Source organism: Protopterus annectens, chromosome 6.part1 (assembly GCF_019279795.1).
Source record: "Protopterus annectens isolate FY-2018-M chromosome 6.part1, PAN1.0, whole genome shotgun sequence".
Lineage (NCBI taxonomy): Eukaryota > Metazoa > Chordata > Ceratodontiformes > Protopteridae > Protopterus > Protopterus annectens.
The window spans coordinates 22,310,466-22,334,982 of record NC_056738.1 but is presented as its reverse complement, the minus strand read 5'-3'; the positions used below and the strand labels follow the sequence as shown (position 1 = coordinate 22,334,982).

The 24,517-nt window shown below is 37.8% G+C and overlaps 1 protein-coding gene across 2 annotated transcripts in view; it reads left to right on the top strand.

Annotated features, from left to right (window-relative positions):
• The window catches only part of LOC122805364 (mitogen-activated protein kinase kinase kinase kinase 2-like), a 1,562,336-nt gene that overhangs the window by 425,277 nt on the left and 1,112,542 nt on the right, over positions 1 to 24,517 (top strand). For both annotated transcript variants that reach the window (XM_044075456.1, XM_044075455.1), the window contains exon 4: positions 7,339 to 7,403. In XM_044075456.1, the coding sequence (XP_043931391.1) occupies positions 7,339 to 7,403 (65 nt within the window). The remainder of the gene's footprint in view (positions 1 to 7,338; positions 7,404 to 24,517) is intronic.

The following is a 24,517-nucleotide window of genomic DNA, read 5'->3' as shown; positions in this document are numbered from 1 at the left end:
ATCTATCCATCATATCAACGCACCAAGTAAGTAAGTGTTGTTTTTGTTAATATTGTTTTCTTTTTGTGGAACCTGCAGTGATTGAGAAGTACATTGTTCTTTGTAGCAATTCAGCTGACATTACACAAAGTCATTTGCACTGTAAATCATGGTACTGGGGTTTTTGCTATAGGTTTACAATAACATTAGGCATTAAGTACTTGTAAAGTAATGATACTGGTGTCTTTTACTTATTTGTTTAGTTTTGTTTACTGGAGTAGAGCAGTGATGTAAATATTGTGTGAAGAAATAGCCAGGGAATTGTTATGGCTACGCTTGTATAGGCCCTAGGGACAATAGCCTAGTACCAACCTATGAACCTATGCATTTTTTGAAGGACATGAAGTCTGAAATTCAAATGTATATTATTATTTGGTTATTTCACTTGTCAGTGATTTGCCAGGAAACCAAACATTTTATGAGGAGCAGACAAAAATTATGAGACAAAAATCTGGACATTCTGTGAAAATCTGGACAGTTGAAAGGAATGGATGGCACTATGTATTTTTTTTTGTGTGTTCCACTTGCCTTACATCTTCCTACAACTGTTTGAGACTAGCTACTTGACAGAGAACCTTCAGCAAAGCCCAGTTCATGAAAAGGTAGACGTCTACATATACAATGATCACTCCATTTGCTGCAAATTGAAAGTAGCCAAAGACCACACATTGTAAGTTGTTGACCCTCTGGTCTGGTGATTGCACATTTCTGTAGATGTCCCATAAAGAGTACAAAGGGAAGTGACTTGGCAGAGTTAAGTGAGCATCATCCTGCCCTACCTGCTGCATACAGTACTCCTTTCTCGCTAATAGATGCCAGCACTGTAGAAAGCCAGACCACCTTCCATCCCCCAAGAAAGGTGAATTTGGCTTCAACTGCTCACTCCTGCTTCCCCCATCTGGTTGCTCCAGTATTTAAGCCACTAATCAATTTCAGGTCGTCTGGGTGATGGATAACTCTTCATCCCTCTATACCATGGAGTTCAGCATGGAAAAGTTGTTTTTTGTTAAAACCAGCATATGTGACATAGGAGATTTTACATGCAGAAATGAGGGTGGAGGGGGGGGGGGCAGTGCCCTCCTTCCACATTGATACGTGTTCAGGTAGTGCAGCCTCCATGCAGAAATTATTATTTTGTAATGTTTTCCATCTTCCTTGTATGCAGTATTGTAATGCTGCATTTATGTGTGTTTCAGATTTTCATATATCATGTTACAATGTTTTGCATCTTGACTAAAGAACTGATTTTTTTTTATTTTAGACTTGTTGTTGCCAGGCCATAGATTTGCCAAAACTATGCAAAGTACTAATTGCCCATACCTTTTTTAAGCAAATGCTGCCTCTTGCATCTGAAAATGCAGTTGTTGCCAGACAATTCTGCAAATGGCATGCAGACTTAGGGACTGGTTTCCTCAAACCATCTATGGTTATGGAGTCCTCAGCTGTGAATAGGTATGCCAAGACTGAACATTTTCATAGGTTATTACATGCAGTGGTTTCCAAGCCATACTATTAGATACCCTTGATTTGGCTAGGATGGATATTACATTCTTCCATGATAACGATTGGAAACTCCACCTTTAAAGCATTCATGAAGAACTTCTCAAAGTCTAAGAGTGTACATTATGGCATTAATGAGATGTCCATTACATCAGCCATCTACTGAACACATCTGTACAATTTCCTTTTGGATGTCTCATTCTATAAGTCATAAACAAGCCTGTCTCTTCTTTGTGGAAGGTGAAGAGTTGCAGGCAGTTGAGTGGTACTGTTTGGAAGGTTCTGTCAGCCATTATTGTATGGTATGATGAGAGAAAACTGAACCAGTCTGTTTAGCTCCCTTATACCCAAGGTGAGAAAGTAAAGTAGAAAGACTTCTACATATATTGTATATGCACTGGTAGTTCAGGTATTACCTTGAAAAGATACCTTCTTCAGGAAATCATATCAACTGCTCATTTTGTCAAGGGTATATGGGATGTGTGAAGTAAAACCTATGCAAGTAGCCAAGAAACTGTACTTTTTTATTTTAGAGAAATTCTGGCAAGACTCTTCAAGGAGTAGCAGGGCCCACTTCACTAGGGCAACATCTGCTTTGCAGTCCTTTTCAGGTATGCCTTAGCTTAAGACATATAAGGCTGCATCTTGGCAAGACAAGTCTATGTCAGACACTATAAACTGATTTCTTAGTCCCTGAGCAGGCAAATGCTCTCTAAGGCTAGCTTGAATAGGCAGTCATGGCATATTTCTGCCTCCCATGTTTATAGAGGTTACTGTTGGGTATATTAAGTATTGGTTATTATTAAAATCTGAACTACTTCCTCTCAAGAGTCAGAAAGTACGTTTGTTACAGTTGAAAAAGTGGTCACTTTAACTGTAAGTCTTCATAAGAGAAGTCATTCAACATTTAACCTCCCTACAATGCTCTGTTTAATTGTGAAGTTGTTTCATGCAAAGTGACCAACATAAGTCTGCTGGAAAGAGTCAAGAGGAGAACCTCTGGAAGGGCTGATAGGTTAGGATATACAGGAGAGGTAAGGACACGAGACATGAAGAGCTGGGGCTTATTCTTATTACTGACCAGAAGAGATGGTAGCATAATATGGGTGTGAATGCTGATTTCAGGGACATGTGAGGAAGAGGAGGAGGAGACACAGGTAGGATGTCCTTCAAGGATGCATCTGCAGTCCTTACAAATGGGTTGTCCTGTCATCAGGCAGCCCTTCGGTCGGCCGGATTCCAAAGTCTGGGTCCGGCTTCGGCTGGTGTCGCACTTCACCCGACATCATTGCGGCAGTTTTCGGGTATAAAGGCATCAGCCGACGCCATTTTCCTCAGTCTTTCTTGCCGCGTGGCGCCCGAAGCAGAAGCTGTTCGCAAGTGCCGGTCAGTCAGATCCAGAGATTACTACTACCGAATACTACTTCGAAGACTTCTATAAAGCTAAGTACCCCGTTGGGGACTCTTTCTTGCCTCAGCCGATGTCAGAGAAAGTTAATAACTGTTTATCTTGTGGGAAACAAATACCTCATAAGGATTTCCACTCCTATTGCATACATTGTTTAGGCCCAGACCACAACGTAGCAGTTTGTCTAGCCTGTGCTTCTTTTAACCGGCGGACGCTGAGACATCGCTCGGACTTTGCTGAACAGATTTTCGGCTCCGATTTTGCCTACATTATGCCGTCGGATCCTCCGACTACGCAAATAACTAAAAAACGCAAAGAAAAGGACCGACACTCGCGGTCCGCGGTTTCGGCTGAAACCACGGCCAAGCAATCCACGAGTGTCTCGGTTTTGGCCGAAACCGAGCAAGCGGTTCTTTCTTCAGCCGATAACTTGCCTTCTACCGAGGCCTCTTCTATTCTGGTAGAAACGGCTTCTGAAATCCAGCCTTCTGTTGCGATTTCACAGGATTTATCAGACACCATCCCTCTAGATATTTCTACTCCTGCACGTGGAGCTGCTAGACCTCCTCCAGCTATGTCTATTAAGGCCTTTGCCAGGGCTAAAGCAGCCAAAACTTCCAAACCAGTGCCTGCAAAGCCCCCCTCTCACAGGCCCAGCACCAGCTCCCATATGCTTTCTTTGGCACAGGATCTCATCACTTTAATCCGTGGATCCCAGCCTCATCCAGACAGGGCCTCTCTCCCTCCTCCAGAAAAGAGGCCTAGAGCAGAGCCCCCTGAGCCAGTAGCCACAGATCCCATTACTTCTGACACAGAACAATTACAACATTCTGCATCCAAGCCTAAAAACTCTGCAGCTAACTGCCTGGAACATTACATGACAGAAATTAACCCACATTTATCCCAAAGGGTTAAGGACATAATCCTGGAGGCTCGTAGACCTTCAACAAGAAAGAATTATGCAGCAAAATGGAAAAGATATCTCATCTGGAGTGCTGCAAAAGGGCAAAATGTGACACTGGTGAACATAGCCAACATCCTGGAGTACTTGGCTGAGCTCTACCACACAGGACTGTCCTATTCCTCCATTAAGATACATGCATCAGCTATTTCAGCACAGTACAGCTTGGATCCTCCTGTCTTCTCGCATCCTCTGCTCAGACAGTTTCTGAGGGGAATTAAAAATGTAAAACCTCCCAGGAAACCTCCATTGCCAGCATGGGACTTGAACTTTGTGCTAGAAAAACTGACTCTGCCTCCTTTCGAGCCAGCAGCTACAGCAGACTTACAATACTTATCCTGGAAGACTGCCTTCCTGCTGGCAATAACTTCAGCAAGAAGGGTCTCTGAACTACAAGCATTAATGGCAGTACAACCCTTCCTGATCTTCCATCAGGATAGAGTGTCCATGAGAACAAATCCTACATTTATGCCTAAGGTGGTATCCAGAGTCTCTTTAAATCAGGCTATCCACCTTCCTACATTCTACCCCAATCCACAGAACAGGGGAGAAAAGCTCTTACATACCTTGGATGTACACAGGCAATTACGCTACTACCTGGACAGGACAAAAACAATAGAAAAACTGACCAGCTTCTGGTAGCTTATGCAACAGGAAAAGAAGGAAAACCAATTTCTAAACAGACAATCTCAAAATGGATAGGAAATTGCATAAGACTTTGTTACTCCTACCATGGAAAGAAAACTCCAGAGAACATCAGGCCTCAGTCCACAAGGGCCACAGCCACTACCACAGCTTTCTTACGAGGAGTGGCTACCAAGGACATTATAGAGGCTGCTACTTGGACCTCCGTGCATACATTTGCCAAGCATTATAACTTACCTCTATACTCTAGATCCCGTGCTGGCTTTGCCACTGCTGTTTTGCAAGGGATCCTGACTACACCATAATCTATTCTCATTTCCTCCTCCCCTAGTTTAGCTATGGTATTCTACCCATTTGTAAGGACTGCAGATGCATCCTTGAAGGACATAGTACAGTTTTGTACCTACCATAAATGTAGATGTCCGAGAGGAATGCATCTGCAGTCAGGATTACCCACCCTCCTTCCCCTCTGAGGTACTCCTAGGGTACTTACCAATCTTCAGCTAGCTTGGGGGGGAATCTATTATGGTGTATTTGTTTGTATATATGTACATACATGTTTATTTTGTGTGTTTGCTCTCTACTATTTGGAAACTTTGGCATTTATCCAAATTTAGCCTACCAAGAGGGCACCTGGCATCTGGGGCAAGAAACACTGAGGAAAATGGTGTCGGCTGATGCCTTTATACCCGAAAACTGCCGCAATGACGTCGGGTGAAGTGCGACACCAGCCGAAGCCGGACCCAGACTTTGGAATCCGGCCGACCGAAGGGCTGCCTGATGACAGGACAACCCATTTGTAAGGACTGCAGATGCATTCCTCTCGGACATCTACATTTATGGTAGGTACAAAACTGTACTTTATAGTGACCAGCCACTCCCTGGATCTGCAAAAGCTTCTTCACTTAGATGGCTATGGACCAATTAAATATTAAAATGGGTGGCTGACTGGGAATAGATGGATTCAGGATGATATACAGCAGGTGGTATAATGGTGAGGATGTTTGAAGGGATGGAGGAGGAGGATAAAATGTTAATGCGTAAAGGCCAGACTAGCTAGGCTAATATTTTTGCCAGTAGGCAAATATAATGCAAAGTAAGGGAGAGGTGGAGAAGATTGTTTACACTGCTTTGAAGTGTACTTCCTAGGTAGATGATGAAGTTCCAGCTTCCTAGATAGCATTTCATTAGTGTGGGAATTTTTTCATTGTGAAATATTTTTTTTAAGTTTCTAATGATAAACCAAAAAATAAGGTTTGCACCTCAGGTAAGACAGTGAGGGTTTATTATTTTAATTAGACAGGAACATAACATTGTGGTTCATGTTTGTACTCACATATGCTCATACTGTTTTTTTCTGTGGCCATTGCAGCTTGTTGTACGGGCTGTGTTACTGTCATTTCAGATGTTAAGGGTTCTTTTGGCACAATTATACTCATTATTCCTTGTAGAAGGAAGGATTCAGGGTCAGTTTATGCTGCGTTCTAATATTTCTCTGTAACAATTGGTAGATGTACAAGAATCATGTTTTATCTTCCTTCCAAACCCTGTGGCCAATGATTGTAAATTTATGCCTGGAACAAGAGCAGCAGTCTTTTCAACAGGATTAATTAATTTCTATTATACTATTATACTTGGATGAAGTGACTAAGCTTCTCGACAGTACCCTAGTCTTAAGCCTAGTACACACCCATAAACCTATGAACATCATTTATCTTCATAATGGTCCTTCTGTGTGGTATAGCTACAACATTGTTTACTAGCTAGCTTCCTGCCTTCTGGAATTTGGGTCTTTCATTTGGAGCTCAAATGTATTTTTTTAGTGGATAAAGTGACTTCAGACTTATGTCTTTCATCTGTTAGTTACCTCTTGTACAACCTTCAGAAACCGTCTAAAGGAGTGTGGAATTTGCATGGTGGAAAAAAAAAAGCTTTTTTGAATTCTGTCTTTAGGACACCACCAAGGTCCCATGAAGAACACAACTGTTTTCACTGTACAAGTATACATTTGGGAGTGCTGAACTGCAGATGTAGTGGCGTAGTTGGTGCTGTTCAATAAAAGGGATAGTGACATTCTAAGTAGTTTTTCCATTACAGTACGTAAACCATTTGTTGTGATGTGAGTCTTGTAAACATATGCATGCACTTCTTAAGATAGTGATATTTTTCTTCATTGAAAAGGGCCTGTATAGTAATGCAGATTGCTTGCTAGGTTAGAAGAAATGCAAAATCTACCAAGGAGGATTAATTTAGATCAAGTACGAGGGCGAGCTGTGTTCTTGACATAATGGCAATCCTTTCATTGTACACTTAAAATACTTTTCAGTCATCAGCTAAAAATGGTGAAACTTTTTATGTAATTAGTTAAAAAAACGGTGAAACACTTTTCTTTTATCATTAAAACCATGAACTAATTAAGCCCTTTGGAGGATGAAATTATTCAGTTTGGTGTCATTATAAGGGTACTGCAAAAATGCATAACTATATGTACAGTTGTGGTCACACTGGTGGTAGTAAAATATGAATTACAGCATTTATGAGCAGGAATGGAGTACACTAAGTGTGAACATCCATTTTTAAAGAAAATCCTTTGTACATAGCAGCTAATTACACCTGTAGTGTATAAACTGTATACCTGTGTTTGTGTATATGCAAATAGTTATATAAATGGCACGTAACAAGTTATATAAAGGATCAGAGTAACAGACAAGACTTTTTTATAAAAATACTGCTTTCCAAGGAATGTATTTCATGTTACTCACTTTTACATTTGTTTTTGTTGCAGAAACAACAAGCTGTGGATCTGCATGGAGTACTGTGGAGGTGGGTCACTGCAGGACATTTACCATGGTAAGTACCTGCTACGATAGCTGTTTTGAACTGCTGTCAGGTACAGACTGCAACAAGTAAATATATGTGGTACCTTGCTTCAGAACTGTTGTATGCTTTAGATTGTCATCATTTTTGTTGTGCTTAGAATTGAAAAAATAAACTAAGTGTATTTTTTGGTTTAACGGTATGTAGCCACATGACCTTTTTTAATTCATCATACTAACGTGAATGAAAAGAAGAGTAATCTGTGCAAAAACTAAAAAAATAAGAGAATGTGTTCAATGGCACTCATAGCATTTTGAAGAAATATGAAGTTACACATACCCATATGATGCACACCTCTGAAAGTATGTGTAGATTACAGTGAAAATAATCTGATGTTCATCGCACGCTCCTTGTTGCACTATTGCTTACTTATGGGATGCATCTTACTAAGGATTCCATATGTCTGATTAGTTTACAAAAGCTTAGGCACCCTCCTCTCTTGCCATATGTCTGACCCAGAATACATGACACTACGTGCTCTTACTTCAGGGATGTACAGGTGTGAAAATTCTCATAACTTTCTTGCCTACAGTCTGTGAGGCAGTACTTTATGTTCTGTTAGCCATATGGCCTGTTCCAGCTACAATCATTGTGGACATTTAAGTACCCTGTAGGCTGTGAAACAGAAATATGACTGTAGTTGGCAGATCCCTTACAAGGATAAGCATTTCAAGTGTCATTTTTGCCTAGGCTCAGAAAATAATTACAAAAGCTGTATAACTTTAGTCCTTTGTAACCCAAAACTATTCAAAATCATATGTCTTCTAATTTTGTATAAAAAAAACAAATGCCTTGAAGCTTTGGTGCATGCCAGGGTGGCATCTGAGTCATCTGCACCCGACCTTCTCCATCATCTTAGGAAGAAAAATAAGTTTTAAGAAATAAAAATTGCTTGCTTCTTTCAGTTGGTGGAGTCAAATGTCTCCATTGAGGCACTTAATCAGCCCATGGACCATCCAGCTTATGTACCTGCTTCTGCTGTCTAGACCCCTTGGAGGCCAACAAGGCACAGGATGTTAGCACTCCAATACTGTTGAACTAGATGGCCAATACATACAGCCCCAAAGGAGAACCACGGCTGATTCCCTCTCTCTGAGGGAACTGGGTAGATTCTTCAGATTCTTGTCTGAGAAGCTCTACTAGGGAACTTTATGGAGGTACATCTGCTCTTCCTCGTATGGTTTCCTAGATGACTTCAAAGAAAAAAAGAAAAACATTTCCCCTTCTGTTACTCCTACCCATAGGGATCCTCAGCAGGAGTGGTTTAACTTCTACCAAGGAATTTAAACAGCACAATTCCCTTGAATTACTTCAGGTGCAGTTGACTGTAGTTAAGACTCCTCTTCAGGCCATTGCCTGCTATAGGATCCCCTCCATGGCATCTGCTCTGTCTACTTGAGTCAATCAAAATACAACCAAACACCCTGGTTTTGGGTGACTTTAATTACCCATCCATTGACTGGGTAAATTATATGTGTTTTGACTCATTGCCCAATGGTTCCTGGACTTCTTTAACTCCAACATCCTGGATCAGCTTGTTGACACACCCACAAGGGGCTCAAATATCCTTGATCTGGTGCTAACCAACATGGGAGACCACTGTACAACCCCCAGTGTGCGGCGATCCCTGGTGAGATCTGCCCACAAATCAGTCTCTCTAGAAGTAACTATAACACAAAACCCCCACCTTAGCAACAACTACACTAAAAAACTTCTCCAAGGTAAATTACCAACCTTTTACATGACAGCATAAATAGCTTCATAGCCCCTCCCCCCACTGATGAAACAGACACCTATGTTGAGTTATACACCAATGCTTTATACGAGCACCTGTACAATTGTATTGACTCTGCTGTACCTGATAGAACTAAAGCAAGATCGTCAAGGAAAAACAAACCTGCCCTAGTGGACAACTGCCATTAATATGCTATACAATAGGAGAAAGAAATTGCCATGTAAGAATTGGAAGGAACGGTCCTAAAACGGGAAACACTTCCTCCTCAACTTAAACAAGCAAGTAGTGAAGTCCTCCAAAGTGAACTATGAATCCAAATTAGCTTTCCCTAACTAAGAATAACCACAAGCTGTTCTTTAGTTACATCTGTAATCTCAAACGTAAGGCCCAGATTTGCACTGAACTCGTAGTTAATGGTACTACATGTACAGAACCTGTGGATATAGCAAACCTACTGGCTGACAGGTTCAGTGAAAACTTCACTCCCCTGTCCCCACCATATATACCCCAAAGCATCCCTAACACTTTTCCCCCACCAAGTGTCTCTGAGGAGCAGGTCTTAAACTCCCTCTCCAAGGCCAGAAGCACAGCCCGTATGGGGCCAGATAATATCCCGGGCTATGTTTTACATGGGTTAAAACAGGAATTAGCATCATCACTGGGCACACTTTTCAGTCACAGTCTAAGCACTGGCTTCATCCTAGCAGAATGGAAAACAGTAGCCATCGTCTCTTTGCACAAATGGGGTGCATCCACAGACCCCAGGAACTATAGACCCATTAGCCTGACCAGCCTTATCTGCAAGGCCATGGAACAAATCATCATGGACCTTATTAACAAAGATATAGGAAATCTCCAGACACTCGACCCCACCCAGCTTGGCTTTGTCAAGGGGAGATCATACCTGTTAAATATGGTGGACTTCTTCAAGACAGTCACCAAAGCCCTAGACAAGGGCAGACCTGTGCCAACGGCCTACCTAAACATAGCCAAGGCCTTTGAAAGGATCCCAAACTCGGGCATTATTGATAAACTCACCCAGCTGGCTATCAAACCAGAAGTACAAGCTAAAACTAAAGGACTATGGCTTATAAAGTTTGCTGATGACTGCAAACTGGGAATGATCATTGAAACCCCTAGTGATGTCAACATTGTGCCAAGAAGGTCTTACGCTGATTGACTGGTACCAAAGTCATGCTCTTAAACTTAATGCAAAAAAATGCATTATCTTCCCACTCAACAAGGGTGATATTCCTGCAAACTACCACATCAATAGCAATACCCTATTATACACACAGTCAGCAGTGAGACATCTGGGCACACAGGTCGATAGCAACCTTAACTTCGATCACCATGTCTCCTCAGTGGTAAGAAGGGCATTTTATATTGCTCATCTCATAAGTACTGGTATTGCCTCCAGAAAAAAAAGGTTATAACCCCCCCCCTGTACTCTTCCCTCATCAGGCCAATAATAGAGTACAGCGCTGCCTTTAGTATGTTCCTTTGCAAACACCTGCAGCAATTGGAGAGACCTCAAAGGTTTCTTACAAAGAAAGTTCAGGGTCTTCAAGATCTGTCTTACTTGGACAGACTGAAATTATTGTCACTTTACTCTGAGTCATGCAGACAGCTCAGAGGCGACCTCTGCCTTGCATATAGAGCAATCTCTCACCCAGCTTTAATGGAAATGCTGCCAATTTGCAAGTTATATGGCACACAGGTCACTCACTCAAAGGACCTTAACCTGGTATGCGACATCAAAAGAACTTGCTGGAGAGACAAATTTGTCTTACAGAGGTTGCCCTCCCTTTGGAACAAATTTCCTGTTCATGTTAAACAAAGCCCCTCATTGGCTTATTTAAGCGTAATTTGGATGATTGAATGGGGAACCAGAAATTCATACAGGAGGTTCCACCTGTGTCCCTCTTGGACAGGGGCAGTAGGTGCTGATTTTAGTCTCTGCTTGAATCAGACATCCTTGGAAACATGGGTTGAACTTGGCTATGCTTATAAGGGGCTTGGAACTGTTAGCCTAGTAACCTCCTATGATTCTATGATCCTATGAATTTTTAAATCCTGTATCTCTTTGCAGCCTCCTCAGTTTTATTCTCCATTTCTACTCTCCACTAAAGAAAGAGGAAATCCTCTTCTAAAGAAGAGCTGTCTTCAGAATCTGATTCTGATCCTGTAGCTTACTCTTCTCAAATTCATTTGCCTACAGGCTATAAGTCTAAAGTAAATGACACTATGTCTTCAGATTCACATCTCGAGGAGCTTACTTTTGGTAATACAATCCATAAAATTGAGCACTTTAACAGGGAGAGAAGGAAATTTCTGAATCACAGAAAACATATGACCCAATATATATAGAAATTCCAAAATCCTCTGCTGCCCCTCTGTCTCAGGGACTTTAGAAGCCATATTTTTGTCTCCTTCTCAGGTTCTAGAATCCCACCTTCTTGTGCTTAAGCCAGACAGGTTCTACCTGCTAGCAATAAGCAAAAGAAAAGTTCCTGTGACCTACCAGTTATTTCTGTGGAATCAGATCAAGTTTTAAATTGCTCCCTTCTGTTAATGACTTACCTAATAACAAGGATGACAAGGCCATGCACAGTTATGGAAAGAAGGCCTACATTTCTGGCACTTTGTTCATGCCATCAGTTTCTGGACTGACATGGCTAGATGCATGCTTTCTATTTTTCACAATATGACTGTCACTAAAGCTTATTTACAAAATCTGCTCAGTTCTGCCATGCAAGTTGCAAGGCATTCCATAAAATGTGGGTATGACACTGCATTAGATAACTACAGAGCAGCTGAAGAAGAATATGTGAACTAAATGAAGAAAATATGCCAGGCTGAGACAACAGTCTTTACCTCATATTAAGGCCAAACTGCTGGATGCTCCTTCAGATAAGGATAACTTGTTTGGAACCTCTGCTGAAATATGACAAAATAGAGGAAAAAGGAAAGATAATTTAAGATTTTCAGCAGCTTTTTCTTTCTTGAATTCATACGTTTCAGAGGCACCACACCTCCAAATCTGGCCTATTTTTTTTTAAACAGCTTTATTGAAAACATCAATATGATGAACAGATATTTTTAAAAAAATTGAAATAGTTAAATTTATAAAGTATAATATTTAAAAAAGAAAATATTAATACAATAACTATAATAGTGCAGAAAACTATATACAATGATGTTCACTATATATCAAACAACAAGATCAATTAAGTTAATTTTGGCAGAAGAAAAAATAAAAATAAAGAATAAAAGATAAAAAAGAGAGATTACTGCATTAATCATTTATCCAGTTCTTTAACTAATAATTCATGTATATTTCCTATTTGTAATGTAAATTTATATTCCTTGTAGATTTAGATTTAATAGTTAAAATTTCTAACTTAGATATTTCCAAGAGAAGACATTTAAACTCTTTAAATGAGGGAACAGATGAGGAATTCCATTTTTTTTGTAATTGTTTTCCTGGCAATGGACAGCATAGACCAGAGCAAAGAATATTTGTTTTTAGTTATACAGTCTGGAACAGGTGTATTGAATAATACAAGTGATTTTGTAAGCATAAAATTGTCAGTAAAAATTGCCTGTAAAAAAGTGTTAACTTCTTCCCAAAATTTGTTTAATAGTACGCAGTCATAAAATATATGGTTCCAGTCAGCGTTTGTTACTGCATTACATCTCCAGCAATCAATATCTTGTTTAGTTATCTTACTCATTTTCTGTGGTGTGATGAAAGATTTATGTAAAAATCACCATGTCAAGATTCTCCATTTAACGGAGGAAGTGGTTTTGCTGGCTGACTGAATGAAATTAACTGTGTCTTTTTCTGAGGGAATAAAACCATTGATTACAGAAAACAAATTCCAATAGTTATCTGAATATACATCTAGATCTTGTTTAATTGCTCTATAAATATATGAAATACTCTTTTTAACTGGTAAAGTAAGTATATAAAAGCTAATATTGAATAAGTTTGAGTATTGAATTCTTAGCATTTGAGGGGATTAAAATTAGCTTATCTAGAATATATTTTCTAAACTCTTGCAAATCTAAGGTTATATTCATCTATAAGAGCATTAATAGATTTTGCCTCATTTTATTTAACATTTGATGCCAAAATATTAATTGTTTTTGTTTAAATAGCAACATTTTAAAGTGATCTGCTGAGAGAATTCTGCCTTGTGTATAGGAAATAGAGAAGATGAGAAACAGCCAATTCTCAAAGATTCTAAACCTAAATATATAGTTTTTAAAGGCCTTTAGAATTAAAGTTACATAAGTAGAGTTAAACATTTGAGTTGAATAGTTGGAAAAGTACTCTCTCAAATTCCATATAATTGAATTATTTAATAACTGTGATAGATGATTATTATCTTTGTTTTTGGTATTTTGGGATACATTTAACTTAATTTCTTTCCATTTTGCAAAATACTCTCCTTCTATAAGATAAACAATTGTTTTAATAACTGATGAAGTTGAATAAAGTTCTAGATTTGCTAAAGATGTGCCTCCATTTCCCCAGCTATACATATGATAGGACATTGCAACTGTAGGCTTTATTGGATGCCACAAAAAGTTCTTAATCAGTGTGTTAATTTTTTTAATAAAAGAGCCTGTAAGGGGGGGGGGATAGAAATAGGTTGTATTATGTGTAAAATCTTTGGGAGCAAGATTATCTTTATAATGGAATGTTTTTCATCCATTGTAAGTAGAATCCTGTTCTACTTACTTATTAGAGTCTTTATGATTGTTATACTTTTACTATAATTTAGGTGTCATTATTAGTTGCTATAATTATACCTAATTATGTTATTTGTTGAGATTGAGGTATATATTTTTTATATTTATCTTGTATGTTATAACCTTTGGAACCAGTTAGGAGAATTTATGTTTTAGAGTTGTTAAAGTTAAGTCCAGAACTTTTTTGAAATATATCCATAACTTTAAACCATTCTTGTAAGGTTGGGTTAGTACCACCAAGAGTGATTAATACATCATCATCAAACATTTGGATTTTTGATGTTTTATTAAGGTTTAATCTATATCCTTGTATATTATTATCTCTTATTAAGTTGGTCCAAGGTTCCATAATTAATGTGAATAAAAGAGGAGATAAAGGGCAACCTTGTCTGGTTCCTTTTACAATGGGTATATTCTGGGATATTTTTGTACCTATTTTTATGTAGGCTTGACTTTCATTATATAATTGAGTTATAAGATTAATAAAGCTATTAGAAAGGTTTAAGTCATTCAGTAAGATAAAAATATAGTCCCAATTAACTGAGTCAAAGGCACAGTTAATATCTAAACTAACAAGAGTCAAATTGTTCTTTAAGGCTTTTACTGATTCCGTTAAGGTTATTGTTCTTTTGATGTTATCGTAAAAAGTTCTATTAATTATAAAATCTGTTTGATCCATGTCTACCAAGGATGGTAAAACATTTTTGAGTCTATCAGCATAAACAGACATGGACATTTTATAGTCTGTGTTTAATAGCGAAATGTCCTATATGAAGCACATTTTGCAGGGTTTTTATCAGGCATTAGTATGGGAGAAATAAATGTGTACTTCCAAGAGGGGGGGTATAATGTTATTATTTTGAGCTATATTGAATACTGTGTACAGCAGGGTTAACGCTTTTGCAGGCAAAACCTTGTAAATTTCAGAAATGATACCATTGTTCGCAGGAGCCTTATTTTGCTTAAGTTTAGTGATTTGATCTTTTACTTCTTTAAAATATATCTGTCTATTAACTTTATTTGTGTTTCTGATAGTCTGTTCTTTATATTATTATTTATAAAAGATTGAATATCTTTTGTACTATTAATCATAACATTGGGTTTTTTCATTTAAAATAAATTCTCTAAACTCACTTAATATATTTGGTAAATCAAATACCATTTTTTTGTTGGAGAATAGATTTCTTTAATATGATTAAGTTTATTTAATCTCTTAGTCTTGTTAGCTAGAATAGTCATAGATCTAGGATTTATGGAAAAAGTTAGAAGTTTATATTTTTCAAGATTTATCATGACTTTATGGTTTAGAATTTCCATATATTTATTAGCTAAAGTATTTATTTCATTTATTATATCTTTCTTATCTGGGTGTTTTGAAGCATAAAGTCTTAAAGCATCTAACTTTGTTTGTATATCTTGAAGATCTTTATCCCACAAAATTATTTTCTTTTTATACCAATCAATAATTTTACCATATAGATAAGCTTTTAGAGCATCCCAAATGTATACTTCTGAAGTTCCTTGTGCGCTGTTAAGTTCAATAAAATTTTGTACTTCTGTAGTAAAGAAATCAATGAAATCTTTCAGTTTACTTATGTACGCTGGTATCCTTTTAATTTGGACATTAAATGTGGAATTTAGTATAAGATCAAATGTTATGGAATTATGGTCCGAAAGGGGACATGAAATCACTTTTGAGTTTAATAAGAAATCAGTTAAGTTATCGGAAACTAATACCCTATCTGTTCTTGAATATGAATTATGTATATGTGAGTAAAATGTATAGAACAGTGAGTTAGCATCTGTAAAGTTATTAATATCCTTCATCATGTATGAATCTGAAAATTCATTCAATAATTTAGCTGTAGCTAGAATTTCCCTTTTACCATTGGTACTAGATTCTTTTAAGTCAGAAATACAATTAAAATCCCCAGCAAGAATAATACTAGCCTTAGAAAATTGAACTATATGCTCTATATGTTGTTTCACTGTTGTAGGTCCAAAGCCAGGAATCTAATATATATTTATTAAAGTCAAAATTTTCTTATTGAATTCAGTAACAGCTGAAGATAACATCCCTTTGTTATCTTTGTAAGTGTCAATTATTTTAGGCATAGGTGATGTATTTTTCCATAGTATGGCTACCCCTCTTTTTTTGTGTATGTTCTTCACTAATCAAAAGTTTGTAAGATTTGGATTCCAATTTTTTGTTATCTTCAGTTAGTAGATGAGTTTCTTGGAGACATAATTGTGAATTATGTAATTTAAGATATTTATTTAAAGATCTTCTTTTACTAGGATTATTTAATCCATTGATGTTTAATGATATACACTTTAATGATGTCATAAAATGTTAATGTTCTGAATATCTGTTGTTGAGTAACTTGCCTTTTTTCCCATATTTTATAAGTCAATAGAAATTGACTATTAGGAATACAATTATAATTTACACATGAACCATATAAAACTTTTGTCCAATTAAATATGTTTATATCAAATTCAATTTTGTAAGACTTGGTGAACATCATAATAACTATTAACAGAAGCTTATAACATTTACTAATAACATAGACTCTTTCTAAATCCCCCTGCAGTTAAAAACTCCTAATTTGAGTGATATCTGTTACCCAAATTGACCATCAAGCTAGTACAACACTCATCTTCTCCAACTAAGTGTATATATATATATATATATATATAAATGAAAAACCGTTCTAAAACTGTAAAGCAAAGTAGAATAATGCCAATAAACAATTAAAACTTTGTTTGATAGCAAGTGGATAGGAGCGAAGCTAGACAGCAAACAAATATAGTTCAAGTCCAACACAAAGCCCTTCAGAGTTTCAAATATTCCAAGTAATCCAAATAGAACCACCAAGTCCTGTGGTAAATATTCTTTATTCAACAGACAAGCGCTTTCGCTGAGTACAGCTTCTTCAGGTCAATTCAAAAAACAAAATCAAGTCCCATAATATGTAGGTAATCCAATTAAATTGCAACAAAGTCAATTAAACAAACTATCAAACTTTGTTTATTTTATTTCTGGATAAGGAGTGTTTATCTGCAAGTGTTCCTCCACGTGTTGAATAATAATTAAAACTTTGTAACTAATAAAATTACGAATGGAGAAAAAACACAGCTGAGGCCGAACTGTTGTCGTAATTTTATTAGTTACAAAGTTTTAATTGTTTATATATATATATATATATATATATATATATATATATATATATATATGTTGATGCATAATTAAACAATATAAGGTAGTGTATGTGATTTAAAAAAACAGTTATGAAGTAAAATACACCCATTACAATTGTATGTACTTATTCAAGAAACAAATTAAAATATGTCAAATGTAACTGTTTCATTTTAACTTTTGTCAAATTCCGTTCAAAATATCATAAAAACCAGTCATATATTATACAAATAATACAAAGGTTAAAACTATTTCATATGCAATGAATTGCTGTTATGATCAATAAGTAGACTAATCCTGTCTCTTTATTTATTGTGCCAGTAGCTAATAACACTATTCGCCCATCTCCATATATCTGAAAACAAGAGCGTAGAAAATATTGCATTATAGTTTCCCCCTATATGATGAGATTCCAATAAAGTCCTCAGTATTTTTTAGGAAGGAATGTATTCCCTTTCTTTTCTTTAAAAGCTTTACTAATTTGAAACATCTTCTATGTTTGTCAGAATATTTCAACACATTAGTTAATATGGCAAATATCTACATCTAAGACTTTACTGTATGCAATAAGCTAGATTCATACAGAATATGTTTCAATCAATATTTGTTTAGCTTCTATATGTACTAAAATTATTCTCATTTCTGATTTTTATGTCTTGTAGAAGAATATTAAATTCTACTTAGGTGTCATGTAAAGATTTTTTTTAACATTTTAATGATGCTGCTATATATGCTATATATTTGTTATACCAATCAAGTTCGATCTATTGGCCTACAGTGCTCTTTAACAGAACCAGGCAACCTTGGAATGAGTGTTATTTTCAAAATATACAAAAAGTATGTTTTATCTTCCAGACAAAATTAATTGCTAGCCCTTGTTTAATTTCTATTTTTAAGTAAAGCACTCCATCACGGACATTAGTTTGCCCCTCCCCATACTGTACTTCCTAACAGCAGTCTCCCTTTGCAAGCTGTTTCAACTATTTGAAAGCCCTGCTGTTTTTCTAGTATTACTAAACCCTTTCTCCTATGACTTGTGGTCTTTCTAAATCCCAAATACTCCTGGTTACAAGTGTTTATTTTATTTCAAAAGAAAGGTATGCAGAACAAGTAAGTCCAAAGTACCTACTGATTTTCTTATTGTTTCAGAACATTAGCTGCCCCCCCCCCATTCTGTACTTCTAACTGCAATCTGTCTTTATATGCTGTACCATTGTATGCTCTGCTGTTTCTCTACTTATACTAAACCTTTTCTCTTATAAATTCTTGTAATTTCCACATAACTCCTTGGTAAAATTGGCTTATTTTATTTCAATAAGTCAGGTTTGCAAAACAAGCAAGTCAGAGTATCTACTGCCTTTTCTTATTGTTTCTGTAGACTTGCATATCTGTGAAATCAGGGTCAGCCCTTTTCATCATACTATTGCTGTCCACCACTTTTCTGGTCTATTCTGATCCTCCCCACAAGAACAATTGCAGCCTAAACAGGGCCAGCCCTTATCATTATAACCTATAAACCTACTGATAGTCTTCATTCATCTGTTGCCCGCTACACTCCCCTCCCTTCCCCCAAGTTCCACCCACCACCAGTGGTCCTACCTTTATTACAAACAGCAACCCCTCCCACCGTTCAACCTATAACATCACCACACCTATACTTCCTCCTACAACTTCTCACTACTATCCCTCCTACTCAGCTAATATGTACAAGCACACCATACCTATACTTACTGCATGCACACTCCTTGCATACATCACATCTTACCAAACCTCCACCATTCCTGCACTCAACCACTACCACTGTACCACCACACATGCCACCACTCATATCCCATCTCTACTACTCTCTCATCAGGTCAACAACCTTCCCAATACACCATCTATATAGACTACAGACCACAATACCTAAACTAAAAACAACCCCACAACCTAACATAACCCTACCACCATACCTATTGCCCACAGAACACAATAAAAAAACTTCCCTTATAAGCAAGCATATACATAAATTGATAAAACTAATAATCTCATCCATATCCAACCTAGCACTCAGTGCAGACATCCATCCTAATCCTGGTCCCTCTATCTCCAACCCCTCCCCTCATAATCAGACTACAAACCACATCTCCCAAATCACAGCCAATAGAAAGTCAACCGACTTCCTTCTGATAAGCCGAAATATTCGAAGTATATGCAACAAGGTGCATGAATTCCATGCCACCATAGACTTCTACTGCCCTGATGTAGTGATCCTTACAGAAACATGGTTAAAACCACACATTACTAATGAGCAAATCCTCCCTACTGGTTACAATAAATTAAGAGTAGACCGACTAAACAAAAAAGGGGGTGGTATAGCTATAATATTTAAGCAGCATCTAGACATCCAGATCTTAAAGTTAGCAGCTCCCCAAATAGGTAAGGAAGAAATAATATATACCAACCTTAAAATATACCAAAATAAAACCCTAAATATAATAGGTTGCTACTTCCAACCTGGCCACAACATCCCTCCACTTGAAAACATCCTCAGCTGGACTACCCACCACCTACGCCAAGAAAATTTAATTCTAGGAGACTTCAACACTGACTGGCAATCCTGCTGTAGCAACCACTCAACGCATCATGTAAATCTTCATGGCTTCACCCTACTTGTCCAGTCACCTACTAGGATAAATAACTCCAACAAACACACCACCCTTGATTGGATACTAGTCAATAAGAGCCCCCAGTCATATATAGCAGGCTGCTTATCTGACAGCCTCAGTGATCACTCCCCAACCTTCTTACTAAGAAAACACCTTTATAAAGCAAAACCCATCATCTACCATCAAATACGCAAAAAAACTAACTTCATCCCTCTCTCATTCAGCTCATCCCTAAAAGACTGTAACTAGCAACCTCTAAAATACCTCAAACTAGATGACGCAGTTGACTACTTTAATAAAACATTCCTAAGCATCCTTAATTACCACGCCCCCATAAGACGTTCCTGAACTAGAGCCCAACAATCCCCATGGCTACAAAAAAACATGAAGTCTGAAATGAAAAACAGGGATAAAGCGTGGGACAACTGGCGCAAAACCAAAACCCCCTCTGCTAGGTAAAAATATCTAGAACTATGCAATAGAACCAAAAAGCTTATAAAACAGGACAAAATCCAATACTACCAGTCTGCCCTTACCTTCTCCCAACATAACCCCAAACAATTCTGGTCCTCAAGTAAACTCCATCCTCCACCCAGGTAAAGTAAGTACACCCACTCCTAACTTAAGTCACTCCTCCGAATATATTGCTACCTCTTTCAACAATCACTTCACACAAACCGTACTATCATTAGCTAGACAACACAATCCCCCCATGAACCCACACCATCAACTAGAACTAACAATCTCCCAACTAGCTTCTCTTTCTCTCCTGTTCCTACCTCCAAAATAAAACAACTACTAACTAAACTTAAAACCACCACATTAGCAGCAGACAACCTCCCAGGTGAATACATTCAACTTGCAGCTGACGCTCTAGCCTACCCCGTATCACTCTTGATTAACAGATCTCTGTCAGAAAGTTATGTTCCTACACTATGGAAAGTCGCACACATAATTCCCCTACACAAAGGAGGCCCCTCCACAGATCTAACCAGTTACCGCCCCATAGCTATTCTCTCGCCACTCTCCAAAATACCAGAGAGATGCATTCATTCTCAAGTCTCAGATCACCTCCTTGCTAACAACCTCCTCTCCAACACACAACACAGTTTCCGACCTAACCATAGCACCACCACCGCCTTACTCTCTTTCTCTAACACTAAACTACAAAATAAAAATGCAGGTTATCTCCCCTCAGCTGCTTTCCTAGACCTCTCTAAAGCTTTCGACATGGTCCCACATAAACAACTCATCTCTCTTCTCAATAACCTGTCCTTCTCTCAACCAGTCATCAACTGGTTTCAGAGTTATCTATCTGACCGCCAACAAGCAGTTGTTTGGCAGGACAACCTATCCCCCCAACTACCAGTCTCCATAGGAGTTCCCCAAGGGTCCATCCTGGGACCCCTACACTTCTCTATTTTCACCAATAATCTAGCCTCAGCCACAACACATGGCACACTCATACAATATGCAGATGACTCAACCATCATCTGCACAGCCCACTCCCTACCAGAACTGCAAAAAGTCACACAGAAAGCATTTTCTTCTATTGAAACTTGGTTATCTGATGCCCAACTAATACTCAACCCAAACAAAACAAAATTACTAATCTTCCAACCCACCAAACTTACCCTAGACAGCTCTCACTTTAACATCACAGCAAAAGACACCACCACCATCCGTCCTACAGAACACACCAAATTACTAGGAGTAGAAATAGACAATAAACTGAACTTTGACATTCACATTTCCATGACCATTAAAAAGTGCACAAAAAACTAGGAGCATTATATAGACATCAGCAACTACTTACCAAAGCAGCTAAAATTTCAGTAACAAATTCTCATCTGCACCCTACTCTACACCTCTCCAATATTTACTAACCTTAGACAATGCGATCTAAATAAGCTCGAAACCTACTACAACAAAATCGCCAAATTCGCCACAGGGGCTTCCTACCATACTCACCACTGTCTGTCACTAGTAGAACTGGGCTAGCTAGAGCTCCCCCACTCCTTCAATGGTACCAACTCGCACTCGCCCACAAACTAATAAACCAACCAATAAAAGTCCCATCCCTCCAGAATCTACTCCAACCCTACATAACCACGAGACCACTAAGATCCAGCCACAAAAACCTCCTACAGGTCACAAGAGCCATTAACTTTGCTGGAGAAGCATTATTCTCCTTCACTATAGCCAAACTCTGGAACTCCCTCCCATCCTCAATTACCTCTGTAACTTTTTACACCCACTTTAAATCCTTACTAAAATCACACTTCAAAACTTGCCAGATATGCCCTTGCAACCCCCCCCTCTAATACCATCCACTCCCCCCACCCACTACCTCTCTCAGCCCCCTATCAACAACCTACTCTTAGCAAGCTTGGCTACTCATGTTCCCAGCTACCTACCACATAATACTAGCTTCTTGTAGCAACAACTGCTAATGGCTGTTATGTACCTTAAAAACAGATTGTATCAGTTATTCACTGATGAATCTCAACTACATTTGTAACCATATTTAGTATATGTCACCATATCTTAAAATTGTACTATGTTCTACAGCTGTTTTGCATCTGTTTTCTTCTTGTCTTGCGTCCTTAACTGGACTAATGTCTATATTTAAATGCTATGTTTTTTAACTTTATAATGCAAATAATACTTAATGTGGAGCTTTTCTCCCCGGGCCTCCAGTCGGATTCTCCCGGTCAACAAATGTAAATAAAGAAATAAAATAAATAAATAATAGGACTATAAATGCAAGTGTAAAAACATCAGGGTATAAATGTATCAAAAGTGCTCTGTTTATAAACACTCACAAATTCTTTTAATGTAATAGTTATATTATATAGGTTACTTACCTGCAGTTCTTTATCCACGGTGGTACAGCGGTAGCGTTGTTACATCACAGCAAGAGGTTCTCCTGTTCGATTCTCGGCTGGAGTGCCTTCTGTGTGGACCCCCCCCCCCGCGGTCGAGTGGCCTCCGAAAGACATGCGTGAATGGGCGTGCCTTCGCTGAAGGTTGGGCGTTGGGCTGGCAACTCGGCACCATAAAAATCGACTGCCAATCATTAGCAGACTGGAGTTCTGCTTTGGCGACCCCTAACCGGGAAAAGTTGAAAAGACAAACTTAGCTGTAGTTCTTTCATTTGACCTGTAGGTGGCATGGGAGACCATCTATTCAAGCTATGCGAAGCTTCTCAGCACAGAGTTCAGTCTGTAAACGTCTCCATGGAAACAACACTGTTTTCTTGCTTTCAGTTGAGGCAATCGCAGTATGAATACGTACCAGAGTTGTTCAGCAGTTCAGGTGCACGAGATTAAAGTGGGAAAACATTTGCAGTTTTCCTTTTAGAAAGCTGTTGATTACCTCGTGGCAGGACCAGGAAACATAAAACTGGACAGAAATAAAAGGGCAATGGGAGGGAGAAAGCTAATATAAAACATTGCAAAACCAACAAACTCTATCTTTCAAACCCAGCAAACCACTAGACCACCACAAACATATCAATACACACTAAACCCTCCATTTTAATGATGTAGCTATATATGCTATATGCTTATTATACCAATCAGTATAAGCTTTAGTTAAATATAATAGGATTATGAAGACAAGTGTAAAAACCGCAAGGGTTCACATTTATCAAAAGTGCTTTGTTTGTAAACACTCACAAATTTTTAAATATAGCAGTCATATTATGCAGGTTAAGAAGAAGATTATGCAGGTTGCTTAACTGCAGATTTACATTTGACCTGTAGATGGCATTAGAGACTGTCTATTCAAACTATTATTCAGTTTTGTGAAGCTTCTCAGCACAGAGTTCAGTCTATAAATGCCTCCATGGAAAAGCAACACTTTTTTTTTTCTACTTTCAATTGTAGCAGCTGCAGTGCGATCACATACTAGGATTATTCAGCAGTTCAGATGCATGAGATTCAGGAGGGAAAACAGGTTTTCTCTGAGAAAGCTGTTGATTACCTCAAGGCAGGACCAGGAAACATAAAAACAAACATTAACAAAGGGAGGAAGAGAGGCAATATAAAACATTAGAAAACCAACAAACTCCATCTACCAAACCCAGCAAACCACTAGACCACCAAGGACATATCAATCTATACAAAATCCTCCACAACCAACAACAAAAAGGAAAAAGAGAAAAAAAATAAAATAAATTAAAGCCTGTCCATAATACCATAATGAGGGAAAATCACTACAATTATCAAATAGGAGCCGTTCACTAAATATTACACCCACATATTCACATTTTTAGAGATAAATATCTGACATGTTAATCAAAACATATCAGCTCACTGAAAGGGACAAAGCAAGAACCTTTCATATGTCTATTATCACAAATAGCACCACGTTCCAGCAGCAGAGCAATAGATGGGAAACAATCATTAAAGCACCATTATGGCAACAGTATCAATGAAGAATCTCTCTTCATAGAGAGACAGGGAAATAAAATGGCAAACAAAACAAAGAGAACAGTTAACATTACAATAAAGACCCTCATTTTCTCATCTGTAAGTCTCCTTATTTACCATAGTTCCCAAAATACTGTAAAATTCGATCCCCAAGCATACGGAGCATTTATTATAACAGATTACTAATATGAAAAGATAATAAATAAATAAACATCTTTTACTTGCTATAATAAATGAGCTATTTTAAATAAAATAAACTAGACTTAATAATAACAAACTATCAAATACCATTAAAACAACTATGTATC